General features: G+C 44.3%; 1 protein-coding gene across 7 annotated transcripts in view; it reads left to right on the forward strand.

The window, feature by feature from the left end:
• Positions 1-15,253, forward strand: part of CUL9 (cullin 9) — a 321,162-nt gene that overhangs the window by 248,382 nt on the left and 57,527 nt on the right. For 6 of the 7 annotated variants that reach the window (XR_013623648.1, XM_068115286.2, XM_068115288.2 and 3 more), the window contains 3 exons: positions 4,958-5,121; positions 5,224-5,317; positions 7,113-7,187. Coding sequence is in view for 5 of the 7 variants with exons in the window: in XM_068115286.2 (XP_067971387.2) it covers positions 4,958-5,121; positions 5,224-5,317; positions 7,113-7,187 (333 nt within the window). In the remaining 2 variants the exon portion in view is untranslated. Of the gene's footprint in view, positions 1-4,957; positions 5,122-5,223; positions 5,318-7,112; positions 7,188-15,253 lie in introns of those variants that run through there. The other variant, XR_010984381.2, reaches the window with a different exon arrangement.

Below are 15,253 nucleotides of genomic sequence, written 5' to 3' on the forward strand. Positions count from 1 at the left end.
GCCTCATCCCTTCACCATCAAACCTTTCCTCCTCCTCATCCTTCCCTTTCTTGGAACTCTTCTGTAATCTCTGACACACTATCAACTGCTCTTCCTACCTCCCCCTCTCATCCTTCATCTTACCCGACTCCTCCCCTCCCCTGTACTGTACCCGATGCTCCCCCTCTCTCTTCATTAACGGTATGGACCTCAAACATCCGGGGCCTTTGCTCAAACCTGACTGATCTCTCCATACAGGTTGCTTCTGACAATCCAGACTTGATCTGCTTAACAGAGACTTTCCTCCTTCAAGATGTCTCTGATTCCTTAATATCTCTTCCTGGTTACTCCCTCCTCCGGTATGATCGACCTGAGCCTCGTCCTGGTGGTGGGGTGGCTATCTTTATCAAAAACTCTCTTCCTCACTCTCCTTGCACTGCCCTCTCTCCTCCTCACCCCCAGGAGTACCTCTGGCTACGGCTTCCTCTCCGCTCCCACCTTTTGTTCATATGTGTTCTGTACCGTCCACCAAACAGTGATGACTCCATTTACATTTCACTGTCTGACAACATGGACCAACTTCTATCTATCTACTCATCCCAACTCTCTCTTCCTCATATGTGGTGATTTCAGTTGTCACCATGCCAGATGGCTGGGTGTGGGTACCTCTCTCACCAGCCATAGCACCTCAGCAAAGGACTTCTGCGACGAACTGGGACTGACACAATCTGTCAATTTCCCGACCCAGATCTCAGTCAACGGAGCATCTTATCTTCTCGACTTGGTTATGACTAACCTCCCTGCAAATGTCTGCTTCTCTTCTGCTCCATTCGGTTCATCTGATCATTTGCTTGTTAAAGTGGACATCTCTCTGGCCATTCTCAGAGAGTCTCCTCAGCGTCGACGAGTCTGGCATTTCAATCAGGCCAACTGGCACGGTCTTCAAGCAGCCATCAATCATCTGGACTGGTCTCCCATCTCTACTGCCTCTGACATCAACTCATCCTGGGAATTCTTCCAATGTAAATTGCTCTCTCTGATGCACAGATTTATCCCATCTCATCTTCAGTTGTCATACCCTTCCTCCCGTCCATGGTACACGGAATCTGGTGGTGAGGCAGTTTCCCTGAAACAACTAGCCTTAGTCTCCTGGAAGGCAAATCCAACGGAAGGCAATCTCATTTCCTTTCACAAAGCCTGGAACAAGTATGTGTCTACCCTCAGGAGAGCCAGGAAACACTGTCTCTATACTCTCAAGACTGAACTCTCAAACCTGTCTCCCTCTTCCAAATCCTGGTGGCATCTGGTCAAATCCGTTTCTGGTGTTTGTTCCCCCCTCCATCCCCTCCCCTACCTCAAATGGCTGCACAGTTGGCACCGCACATGAAAAAGCTGAATGCCTCAACTCTGTGTTTGCTTCAAAATATTGTGTCCCAACAGCGTCTCTCTCTGTACCCACCGTACCCAGTTGAACCCCACTGCTCCTGGACTCTGTGTCCTTCTCTCTTGACAGGGTGGAGAAGATTCTGTCAAGCCTCGACTCCGATTCTGCAACTGGATCAGACGGCATCAGCCCACGGGTCCTAAAATCCTGCTCTTCCGCTCAAACTCACCCTCTCTCTGTTCTCTTCACCCTCTTTTTTGCTCAAGGTCATCTGCCATTAGCTGGGAAATCAGCGAACATTACCGCTTCACACCAAAAAGGTGCAAAAACAAATCCTTGCAACTACAGACCAATCAGCCTGCTCCCAATTATCTACAAAGTCATGGAATCCATCATTGCTTTGGATATCAAATCCTTCCTCTTCTCCAATGGCTTGATCTCTGATCATCAATTTGGTTTGAGACCAGGTCACTCTATTCTGGACATGCTGCTTCTGCTGTCTCAACAATGGATGGAGGTCCTCAATGCCAAACAGGAAATCAGAGCCGTCTCCCTTGACATATCATGTGCCTTCGATACGGTCTGGCACCCCACACTGCTCACCAAACTCTCCTATGGTATCCATGGAAATCTCCACGCATGGCTTGTGGACTTCCTCTCTGGTCGTAGTCAACGTGTGGCCCTGAATGGATTTCTCTCATCTCCCCTTCCTGTTCAGGCTGGAGTTCCCCAAGGCAGTGTTCTGGGCCCTGTGCTTTTTCTGGTCTTCATCAATGATCTCTCCGACTCTCTGGAAAATCCTCTCTATCGTTTTGCTGATGACTCCACTCTCTGCCGCTCCATACCTCATCCCTCAGATCGGCAATCTGCAGCCTCCTCACTACCTGCAGACCTGGACAAAATCATAGACTGGTCAAACAAGTGGAACGTGTCTTTCAATCCTGACAAATCTCACACTCTTACTATGTCTCTCCGAAAAGACCGACTGGACAACCCTCCCATCTACGTTCTCAACAATCCTCTCCAAGAAGTTCTGTCACTCAAGCTTTTGGGTCTCACTATCTGCCATGATCTTTCCTGGGAAAACCACATTTCCAAGCTGGCCTCTAAAGCCAGTCGCCGACTGGGCATCCTCCGTTGTGCGAAGTCCTTCCTTGACACACCTGAGCTCCTTACCACATGCAAAGCTTTCATCAGCAGCTCAATGGAATACTGCTCTCCCCTCTGGGCTAGTGCTCCTGCCTCACACCTAGCTCAGCTTCACGCTTTTGAAACCAAAGCTGTCAGAATCATTGGAATCTCCCGCGATGAAGCTAACTCTGAGGGCCTTTCACTCACTCACCGCAGGCAGGTTGGTGGACTTTCTGTCTTCTACCGACTCCTCTCCGGCCTTGCTCCCCCTGCTCTCTCTGGGCTCTATCCCACAAATATTCCTGCAGGTCGCACAAGATCTGCCAGCAACCCTCTTATGGTTAAACTGCCAAAATCAAGAATCTGCTCACCTTCACTCCTCCATTCCTCTTTTCTCCATCCTCTGGAACAAACTCCCTCACTCTCTTCAATCCCACTCCTTCCTCCAGGTCTTTAAAACAGCTGTTCACCACCCTCTCTTGTCTTCCCCCATCTTTTCTACCCCCGTTAATTACACCCCAGACCCACTTTTTTTGAAATACCGACTCCTTTCTTGGTCGTCCTAGCAGTGTCCACGTCTTTTATACTTCTCCCACTCCCCACCTCCCCTTCCATGCGTCCTCCTCCCAAGCCCTCTCCCTTCCACAGATCTCCCGATGTCTCTGTTCTCTCCTGTTGTACGTGTGTGCTTCCCTCTCCCTACCCATCTTGTCTCCCGCTCCCTTTATTATATGTTTTTTATGTGTCAGGTTGTTTTTTTTGTGATTAATGTTTGCTCTTACAGGAGCCTCGATCTTGTATACAAAAAAAAAAAAAACCCCCCCTCATCATTCCTTTTACAAATAGGGGAGTGGCCTCTTGTGTGCAGGACAGGGGGGGAGGGCCCATCCTACTTCAAAGTCACTCGGAGAGATTTCCCCCTCCCATCCCGTGTCTCATCCACCCGGCGAGCATGGGAGTATTTTCAACCAAGCTGGGATGTGAACAACCACTTGAACTGGATTTCTGTGCCGCCAATCGAATTGCACAAGTTTTGATCAATTCCAATTGAATTTGACCACGACAGGTCTTCTGGGGTCTTGAGGGTCTTAAAGGGTCTACAAAGATCTTAGGGGTCTCAGCAGTCTAAAGTGTCTAAAGGAACATTCCAATAGTATGTAAATAATAGGCGTACGTAATTAATAGGCAGGATGCCACTGAGTTGAAACAGTATGTAATTAATAGAAATAGTTACATGGCTGGTGAAAATAAAATGTTAAGGTTTTTTTTTTCTTCTTCAAATGTATAAAAAAAATTCTGGCTGCCAGACCGTGCGACCGATCATGTTGAAATTTATGTTTTTACATGAGATCATGTTGAAAACATATTCCCCTTGACGACTAGATCATAATTGTGAAGGTTCATGTCTGTCGATGTAGCAGTTCAAGAGAGAATTTTTTAAAATATTTTTGTTCAATCCAATATCGTTGCCACAGACCATGTGACTTATGATTTAGTCGTCAACACACTGCTATCCCCAAGGCTTGGAGAACATGTGTGTGAAGTTTCCCCTCCATCTGTCCAGCCATTTCAGAGAAGAGGATTTTAAAAAGTTTCCAATTTTAAAATATGGCTGCCAGACCATGTGACTTATGAGGTTAACAATTACACACTATATTCAGTGGATCATGTGCATGAAGTTTTGCATCAATTTTATTTGGTCATTCTGCAGAAGCAGGTTTTTAAAGTTTTTATGTTCAATCCAATATGGCTGCCAATCCATGACACCGATTATGTTTTGTCATTAAGTTTCTTCTTAGATGACCCTCAAAAAACTTCATGCTGATCGGATAAAGAATTAGACGCATCCAATTATGACGGTCATAATGAAGGCACCGATAAAGTCATCGTTATCAAATGTTGTTCCCCATGGTGCGTTCCTAACGTGTGCCAAGTTTCAATTTTTTTTGTGCACTGGTTCCAGAGAAGATAATGGCCAAAGTTTTTTTGGAGAAGATTATCTTTTCCAAGTTCATCTTTTCCAAGACCACACGCCCATACCACGTGACCTATGGCATTATAATTATCATTTTAAAAATTATACATGCGTCTACGCATACTGCAGTGAAAATTTTGTGTCAATCGGACCAACAGTTGCCGAGAAAGTTAACTTAAAAGGGGAAAAAAGTGCAAAAGTGTGGCAGAATTCCAAGTATAAAATAAACAGAAGAAAAACAGGACCTATGCATGGTACTTTATTGATTGTTTGAGCGAATTATCGACAGTTGCTCCTATTTGTGTTTCCTGGGCTCTATCAACGTGTTCATTCAGTTTTTCTGCTTGAATGTTGCAAGACAACACAACAGCAGAAATGGAATGTAGTCGTTGCCTGAACAGGTGGTATTTGCAGGTCAGAGTGAAATGTTTGATTTATTGCTTGTGCTTGTCCATCTTCTGCATCAAACTTGATCTTGTTCTTGTCAGGCGCACTACCCAGCCAGCTGCAGCCACATGTCTCAGTGGATGGACGATGGAGGATTCTACGAAGGGATGACTCTTGAAGCTTTGAGTAAACATGTGGCAAAGCTCATATCAAAGCGTTGTCCCAGTTGTCAAACACAGATCGAGAAAAACGAGGGTTGTTTGCAGTAAGTACCACCTGATCACTTCCTCCCATTTACTCTTAGTTCACAGCTGCCACCTCCTGATAAAAGCTCATTTGTTTTTGTTTTTGCATCTGATGGTTACAGCATGACCTGCGGTAATTGCAACTATGGGTTCTGCTGGCGCTGTTTGAAACCATGGAAACCAACACACAATGATTTCTACAATTGCTCTGCACAAGTGAGTATTTCTAATATACAGCATCACACCTGAAGTTCTCTTACAACATATAAGACCCTCATATGAATGGAACTGGAGTTCTTTATTTACTCTGCTTTGATTTCTTTTTCTCTTTTAGAGTTACCAGTTCTTATTTGGTGAAAGGAACTATTTTCACTATTTACTATTTAGTTCACTATTTAGTGAACTGTGCTGTGTGCAGGTAGGGTGTCGGAGTGAATTCCATTCAATGTACACAATGTGCGCTGTACAATGTACAAATGTGCAATGTGCACTGAGTGGGTTCATCAAAAATGTAGTGGTTTGAGAAGGTCATTAACCAGTGTGGCAGCTACATTCAAGTGTAAGGTGTGCACAGAGGGAGCTGCAGATGGAGGAAATGTTGAGTTGGATCTTGGAGACTGCGTGAAGCTGGAAGGTGTGAAAACATTTTGTTACCTTGGAGACATGCTGAATGGAGAAGGTGGATCAGACTCAGCAACGGTTGCTCGAGTGAGATGTGCATGGAAGAAGTTTCGGGAACTGAGTGGCGTGCTGACGAGGAGGGGAGTGTCGTTGAAGCTGAAGAGAAAGGTGTATGCTGCATGTGTGAGAAGTGTTATGATTTATGGGAGTGAGACATGGGTAATGAACGTAGAGCAGCAACGAAGGCTGGAAAGGGTGGAAATGCGAATGGTTCGATAGATGTGTGGAGTATCGTTGAGAGAGAGGAAGACAAATTATGAATTGCGAAAGATGATGGGAATAGAGTCTGTGATTGATGCTGTGAAGAGGAACAGTTTGAGATGGTTTGGTCATGTGTTGAGGAAGGATGAAAGTGACTGGTTGAGAAGAGTGATGGAAATGAATGTAGAAGGAAGTAGAGGACGGGGAAGACCGAGAAAGACTTGGCTAAAGATGGTCGAAGAAGAAATGCGGGCAAGGGGGTTAACAAGGGGAGATGCAGAAAATAGGGCAAAATGGAGAACATTGTCATGGGGACCGCAAGGCTAACCCCCGCTCTATCAGGGAAAATGGCCTTAAAATGCCTGTTGTTGTTGTGTTGTATTTAGTGAAAGGAACGATAAAATGTTTGTAAGAAAATAGAAGTTAATTGTACTTTTTTGTATACATAGTCGAGGCTCGTGGAAGCGCTGGTATTAGTACGCTGAATCAGGACACAACAGGACAGATGGAACACTTGAGGAAAGGGAAAAACACCAACGGTAGACTTGAAGGCCAAGATAGTTTCAACACTACGAGTGAAATACAACCATCCAACGCTGCAATTTAATTACCGAAGGTGAATGCAGGTTATGTTTTCACCCCTGTCTGTTTGTTTGTGAACAGGATATCTCAAAAATTTACGAACACATTCAGCCGAAACTTGGTGGACAGCTTGTGTGTGTGACAAGGGAGACCTATTTCGAATTTGGTGAAGATCGGAATCCAGATACGTGAATTTTAATTTTAAAAGTGATTCTTCACCATTGAGAGATAGGGGGAAAAACGATAAATAACAAGATATTTCAAAAAGTTATGGACGAGTTATGACTAAAATTGGTGGATGAGTTGGGTAGGTGACAAGAACAAGCCGATTTGATTTTGGTTTAGGTCCAAATCCAGATCCGGCCTATCAGTGGGATACAAAGTGTAAAGTGTTCAGCTTGCTGGAGGTATGCGCTCTACCGAGTGCTGTTATACTTGTGTCTTGAAAAATATACCTGGACGAGTCTTGTTTTGAAAACGATTTTAATGGACCCTTCTTTGCCTCAAAAGTCTTTGTTGTCCTAATTCTTGAAAATCAATCTGGCAGGTAAGTAAGGCGGCAAAGCAGGAGAAGAAGTTCCATGATGCCAACGAGCTCTGCAAGTATTACCACAAGGCACGGGTAAGTATCCACCTCCACTTCGATGAAAGACCGTGATTCATGGCCTAAGTTGTGAAGTTGTGTTGCTCTCAGAGTTTTGTTCCAATGGCTCTTTTCAAGATCGTCACTGAGCCTTGGTGTGTGTGTGTGTGTGTGTGTGTGTGTGTGTGTGTGTGTGTGTGTGTGTGTGTGTGTGTGTGTGTGTGTGTGTGTGTGTGTGTGTGTGTGTGTGTGTGTGTGTGTGTGTGTGTGTGCGTGCGTGCGTGCGCGTGTGTGTGTCTGCGCCTGCGCCTATATATTTTCGCTGTAAAAATTGTTTTCTCTGCAACTGCTTGTCCGATCGATGTGAAACTTTAAACATAGGATGGACTCCCCATGGATAATATTTTATTGCTAACTCTGACATCATAGGTCAAATGTTGTGGCAACCATATTGTATTAAAGGGAAAAAATTGGGCATTATTTTCTCTGAAACCACTCAACGAAAAACAATGGGTCTTGGCGCATGTGATCAACTCCCCACGGGGTATATAGGATGATAATGATGACATCATTGGTGAAGTGGTCCAGCTATTAATTGGTTGAATTTAAACCATTATCCGAAAAATCTGAAACTTCATATGTGTGATGTATGTGATCATATCTGATCTTCATATGTCCCGAATGTGAGTGAAGAATTTAATTTACGACGTTCATAACCAATGCCAAGAAACTAGCTGATATAATAGGGTGCCTGGATAATAGGGTGTATAATAGCAGTGGGCCACAATAGTAGCGTGTTCAGGTAACGTGTGTGGGAACACTATGACTATGATGAGCTCGACAATTGCCATTCTAGTTGACCAATGTTTCCGTTATCGGTGAGATAGGTAATACTATAACAACTGCCCTACTTTCCAGAATGTTGAGATTTTGCTAACTGATTTTGGTGAACTATTGCTTCTGTGTATTTTTCCTAGTTACCCTGTGCTCGCAAAGCGAAAAGCACGGTTAAGCATTCGGTTGCATACATGTGTACGTGCGTGTCTGTATTTTTAAAATCCATTTTCTCGGCAACCGTTTTTTCACCATAGGATTGATTGACACAAAATAGTACGTGCTGTTTGGCAAATAAGATGGCGGAGGTACTTTTGGGGGACACAACATTTTCACCATAGGAGCGCCTCCGCCTGTACAAATTTTTATTCACAATTATGACATCATATGTCACGTGGTACAGGCGCCATCTTGGAAAAATCGAAAAACATTGCACCTCTATATCTCCGAAACCCTTCCATGGAAAAAGTTGAAACATGGTGTGTTGTCAATTATTCCCCACGGGGAATAATATATGTTAATGATGATGCCATCGGTACCTTAATTATGACGTCATAATTTGACAAGTACAACGCTTGATTCGAGCAGTATAAATTGTTTTTTCTTTTGTTACAGATCCGTCACTTCCGCCTTTGTTGTTATTACATACTTGTAGAATTTTTAGTTTCAGGTAATATCGTTGTTAAGATTTTTGTGTGACATGGAAATGACTTTAGTGAAAGGTAAAAATAAATGTTTGTGAAGGAAAAAGGAAAACGCGGCAACGAGACTGGAAGAAGAGAGATAGATACAGTCAGAGAGAGGAGGAGAGAGCTGTGAGTCACGTCGAAGCTGCGAGCGGACTTGTTTTTATATGTTGGTGGCGAATGAGTTGAGGTTTCCCATGAAACGGATTGCGCGACATCATCATATATTGCAAGTGCAATTAAACCTGTCTCAGGTTTTATCACCAAGTGTGAGTCATCGTTGGAGAAATCAAGCACCTCCATTATGGGCCTACACGCCATTTTGTCCTCGAAGAAGAAGAGGCTGTCCGCTCGGTGCATCTTGTTTTGCCGTTGGGATTTCTGTATCGACCTAATCGTGTTGATTGCCGTTGGTTTTCCCTGTCGGCTCAATTCCCATATCGCCCTCTCACCTCGTAACTCCTCATCCACAGTCGCGCCAATACCTGCCTATTGATTTGCCGTTCTGCATGACCTCCACCTTCAACCAGCATGGAGATCCGTGCACGGACTTTGGGTAGTGTTACATCCCACTCACGTTTGGCGTATCGTGAGTTCATTGCTTTGAGAGCATTGGAGAATGGTGGTACCATCATTTGTATTGTTCATTTGATGCAAGTGACATTTTCATTGTACTTTCTTTAATAGTGTTATTATTGTGTATGTGAGTGTTGTTAATACAATTACTTGTTTTGTTCTACAATTGCAGTGGTGTGGTTTTACCATGGTTTATTAGAAAACGCAAAATAACAAATCTTTCTGCCGTGTTCCCGCTCCAGACTCTGAGATGCACCGGCGTTTGGGGAGGTAATACGTAACAGAAATCGGGACTCGTCCAGGATTGAATTCCCTAACATTCTCATCTGGGATTGAATTCCCTAACATTCCCAAATTTAACATTCCCAAATTTGACATTCCCTAACATTCCCAAATTTGACATTCCGTAACATTCCCAAATTTGACATTCCCTAACATTCCCAAATTTGATAATTTTTGTGTGAAGGTTAACAAGCTTGCTAACTAATAGTCACAATGGTGTTTGACGTGGAAAATTTTGTGACGTCCCCTAATGAGGCACAGTTCCAGGCGTTAAAAAGATCAGAACTTAGGACGTTGGCCAAATACTGTAACTTGGCGGTCCGAGTTAATATGAAGAAGGCAGAGATTCAGACGTTGGTGGTTGAATATTTAGTGGGAGAGGAAAAGTGGGAAGAGGTAGCATTGGATTGGTTACCAGGGGAAAAAGGAAAAATGGAGCTCCGGAAAATGGAGATGCAACTGCAGAGCCAGGAAAGATTAAAAGAGTTGGAATTGGAAGAGAAGAGGCAGCAACGAGAGGAAAGGAAAGCAGAAAAGGAACGAGAAAAGAGCGGAAAAGGAATGAGAACTCGAGGAGAAAAGAGCAGAGGAATGGAGAGCTGAAAGGGACTTCAAGGAATGGGACATGTAGTATCAAAGAGACTTAAAGGAACGGGACATGGAGTATCAGAGGGAAATTAAGCTCTAGGGGCTTGAATTACTGGGAGAACGGAGAGAAATCTTATCCGTGCCGGATAGATCGACAAGTCAGAACTCTTGGGATATTGGTAGGCATGTAAGACTGGTTCCACCCTTTAATGAAAAAGACGCTTTGAAAAGGTGGCTCAGATGTTAAAATGGTCTGTGGAGTCATGGACTATGTTAGTACAAAGTGTTCTGGTGGGTAAAGCTCAAGATATCTATTCGGCTTTACCGATTGACCAATGTGCAGATTATGAGACAGTCAATAAAGCCATTCTCAAAGCCGATGAATTGGTCCCTGAAGCTTACCGCCAAAAATTTAGGAATGCCAGGAAGCGGGAGAATGAGACCCATGTGGAGTTTGCCAGAGAGAAGGAAACGATGTTTGATCGGTGGTGTGACTCTAAAGAGATTGGGGAAGACTTTAACCGTTTATGACAATTGATTTTGGTGGAAGAATTTAAACAGTGCGTCCACGCGGACATTAAAGATCATTTGGATGAAAGAAAAGTACCTGAGTTGTATGAGGCAGCAACAGTGGCAGATGACTATGCCTTGACCCACAGGATGGGGTTTCACAAACCTAATTTCCCGCCGAGAGGTAGCCAAGGGAGTTGCATTAAATCAGGTTTGGAGAGCAAATTCTCATGGAGACGACCGTCATGGAGGCCCAGACCGTCATGGAGAGACCATAATGGATCGACCGTCATGGAGAGACCGTCATGGAGGCGGCCCAGAGAGGAGTATCGAGCAAAATCTGGAACCTCAAATTTTAGTGACTAGCAACGGTACCCGCCCTATGGGCGGGGCTTCAATTGGGAAGCCCAAATTAAAAGGCAAAATATCAGAAATTGAAGGTTTTTTTTATTTTAAACGATTCATATAAACATCCGTTGAATCATATCACACGCAAATCATCAAATCTAAACAGTATCTTTAGAATTTCAATAAAAGCCACATCACTGTTCATATCGGTAAATATTATTCCATCGTGTTTCAAATTGTGATCAATACACTATGATCGTGATGACTGTGATCGATAATCGTGTTCACGATCGCTATGTCGTATGTACTCCCGATACATGTACCAAATTCCCGATGCATGTAACTGTACCAAAACAGTTAAAAGGATTTTGAGCCGATAGCTGTTATGGCCTTGGTAAGATTGATGGAGACAGCGATCTGTTAGCGTATTCACCGCTCAAATAGCTATGTGGAATTCTCTCATGTAGAGATTAAACGTTACGGCTGTACGGCCTTGGCAAGATCGATGGAGACAGCGTTTATTATACTTTTAATGAAGGACACTGTCTCAAGCCCCAGTCCCCATCACGGATGGGGCTCAGCGGTTTACCCGAGCCTGACGGCAAAGGGCAAGGCACACGCTGGCCTGTCCAGTGTAGCACGCGTGCGGCCCCGGACATCGAAGGGCATTAAACGTTCATTAAACATTAAATGTTCATTAAACATTAAACGTTCTTTAAACATTAAACGTTCATTAAAGGATTATGAAACGAAAAACATTACGAGTTCAAATGTTTCACCGTTCACACCGTCACGTCAAACACTACCGTGAATACATACATCGTCACAATGAGAACATCGTCACAATGAATGTTATGCGAACGCGAATGTTATGCGGGAGTCCAAACCTGAGAATGCTGGAGACCAAAGCTGAAATTGGGAAAACTAAATAGCCTATTTTACTCCTGGAGATCCCAGGATTACCCACCCAAAATATCTTTGCGATCGGTTCAGCAGTTTTTACGGTACCTTCGAACAGACAGACAGAGATTTGGTGAATTATAGTAAGATCAAAAGACTGACTGTCCAAGGCAGACCTATCTTCCAGGGGACCTGATGCAGACCATGGGCTTTTCCTCCGGGACTACGTGCGCTTTTTGCAAGAAACCTGGGCATTTTATGTCCCAATGTTACGCCCTGAAAAGGAGAAATCAGGATCGGAGTCAGGCGAGTTCAACTCGAATGTGTTGGCCAGTGTGAGAAATCGTCCTTGGAGGACAGTGACCTGTGAAGGTCCCCATGCCACACTTACTGCATCATAGAACGACCTTGTCCAAGAGGGTTACAAACCTTAAGTTTCCGAGGGGTTTGTGTCACTGGACTTAACTAACCAGAGACCTGTTAGGGTATTGAGGGACACCAGAGCACATCAATCTTTGTTGCTCGAGGGCATTTTGTCATTGTCTGAAAAAACTGCAACTGGGATTAGTGTCCTTTTACAGGGGGTTGGTGGCTTCGTTAAAGCTCCTCTTCATGTGATCCATTTAAAGTCTGAGTTGGTGTCAGGACCGGTCACCATAGGATTACAAGCCACTCTTCCTGTGGAGGGAATTTCTTTTAATATCGGGAACGATTTGGCCAGTGGTCGAGTTTCAGGTAATTCCGATGTTGGTGGAAAAGCCCAGTATGGAAAATAACACAGCACAGTTAGAGCAGGAGATTCCGGGTATCTTTCCATCATGTGCAGTGACTCGTGCTATGGATCGGGAGTGCTCTGAAGAGAATGAGAAGGAAGGTGATGTGGATTTGGATTCCATAGAGGTATTGGAGGAAAGGTCTGGGAGACACGGTAGTAAAGCGAGTGACACCAAGAAACCTAATGATAAGGTTTCATCTGGATTAAAGGATAAAATGGAGTGTCCGTCGGAGACATCTGGGAACGAGGTTGAACAAACGGTGCTTGTCCGAAAGAGACTTGTTGAAGAGCAACACAGAGATTCTGAACTCCGGAGTTTGATTGGTAAAGCCATTACAGAGGAAGAGGCTATGAAGATACCTGTTGGTTACTTCATGAAAAGGGAAATACTGATGAGAAAATGGAGACCACCGGAGGTACCAGTGAATGACGAGTGGAAAGCCCTTTCCCAAATTGTTGTGCCACAACCATACCGGAAGGAGATATTGAGTTTGACACATGAGACACCTTTGGCCGGGCACCTTGGAGTGAACAAGACGTGTGAAAGAATTCTGGCACATTTTTTTCTGGCCAGGATTGCGATGTGATGTGGCGGAATTCTGTAAATCTTGTCATTCTTGTCAGCTGGTGGGCAAGCCTAATCAGAAAACTCCTTCAGTACCTTTAAAACCGATTTCAGCTTTTGAAGAACCATTCAGCCAGGTCATTATTGACTGTGTAGGTCCTTTACCTTAAATTCAGGCTGGACATCAGTATATTCTGAGCATCATGTGCACTTCCACTAGGTTCCCAGAAGTGGTGCCTCTTAGGAAAATTACTGCGACTGTTATTGCAAAGACCTTGATTAATTTTTTCACCCTGGTTGGCCTACCTGAGGTCATCCAGTCTAATCAGGGTTCCAACTTCGTCAAAGCTTTTTCAGCAAGTGGTACACCTGTTGGGAGTGAAGCAAGTGAGGTCAAGTACTTACCATCCCGAGAGCCAAGGGGCCTTGGAAATGTTTCACCAGACATTAAAGAATATGATCAGAACGTATTGCTTTGAATGTGACAAGGATTGGGACGAGGGAATACCCTAATTGCTGTTTGCTGCAAGGGAGTCTGTTCAGGAGTCATTGGGATTCCGTCCTTTTGAACTCGTGTTTGGACACACAATTCAAGGACCTTTGAAACTGGTGAAGGAACAGTGGCTACAGGAGTCGCAGTCAACTGTGTTAGAGTATGTGACAACTGTTAGGCACAGATTGGCTAAGGCCTGTGAAGTAGCGAGAGGAAACTTGAAAGCAGCACAGGACAAAATGAAAGTGAGACATGACTAGACTTCTCAGATAAGAAATTTCAGTCCTGAGGATCGAGTGCGAGTGTTGCTTCCAGTTCCAGGTCATCCGCTCCAGGCTAGGTATTTTGGTCCCTATGCCATCGAAAGGAGGGTCAATGAAACGGATTATGTCGTGACAACTCCAGTCCAACTGAAAAAGCGGCAGCTGTGTCACGTTAACCGACTTAAGAAATATTATGAAATGAAGCCTGTGGAAAAAATGGCTCCTGTCTCACCCTATCGTACCTGTAGTCGGTGTGCAAGATAATCCAGAGTTTGAGGCCAGTGTGAAGTTCGATAGCATTGATGACCAGGCTTGCCCCAGATTGACGAACACTGAAGTGTTTAGGAACCTCGACCAGAAATATGGTCATTTGACGACGGAACAACAAGGACAATTATCCAACCTCATTTCTGAGTTTGCGCATTTGTTCACAGATGTACCTGGTCGTACCGATCTGGTATGTCATGATATTGATGTGGGGAAGGCCACTCCCGTGAAACAACACCCCTACCGGATGAACCCTGTTAAGATGGAATATCTCCAGCAGGATGTTCATCCAGATTGAATTAACCTTGAGGGTTCCTGTGCGTTGTTTGGAAAAAAATTTGGCATACGGGATTTGATCAGCCATAGCTTTGATTTGTAGTGTTGGGTGTTAAAGATACTTTTGGTATGGAAAGAAAGTTTTCACCGTGTTCAAACTTTCTTCCTTGAAGGTGGGGACTGTTACGGATCCGTCACTTCCACCTTTGTTGTTGTTATATACTTGAAGGATTTTTAGTTTCAGGTAATGTTGTTGTTAAGATTTTTGTGTGAAATGGAGATGACTTTAGTAAAAGGTAAAAATAAATGTTTGTGAAGGAAAAAGGAAAACGCGGCAAAAAGACCGGAAGAAGAGAGATCAATATGGGCAGAGAGAGGAGGAGAGAGCTGTGAGTCACGTCGAGGCTGCGAGCGGACTTGTTTTTATATGTTGGTCGCGAATGAGTTGAGGCTTCCCGTGAAAGGGATTGCGCGACATCGTCATATATTGCGAGTGCAATTAAACCTGAGTCTCAGGTTTTATCACCAAGTGTGAGTCATCGTTGGAGAAATCAAACGCCTCCATTACGGGCCTATACGCCATTTCGTCCTCGAAGAAGAAGAGGCTGTCCGCTCGGTGCAGCTGGTTTTGCCGTTGGGATTTCTGTATCGACCTCATCGTGTTGATTGCCGTTGGTTTTCCCTGTCGGCTCAATTCCCATATCGACCTCTCACCGCGTAACTCCCCATCCACAGTCGCGCC

The sequence above is a fragment of the Myxine glutinosa genome, chromosome 5, assembly GCF_964187855.1.
Source record: "Myxine glutinosa chromosome 5, kmMyxGlut1.1, whole genome shotgun sequence".
Classification (NCBI taxonomy): Eukaryota; Metazoa; Chordata; class Myxini; order Myxiniformes; family Myxinidae; genus Myxine; species Myxine glutinosa.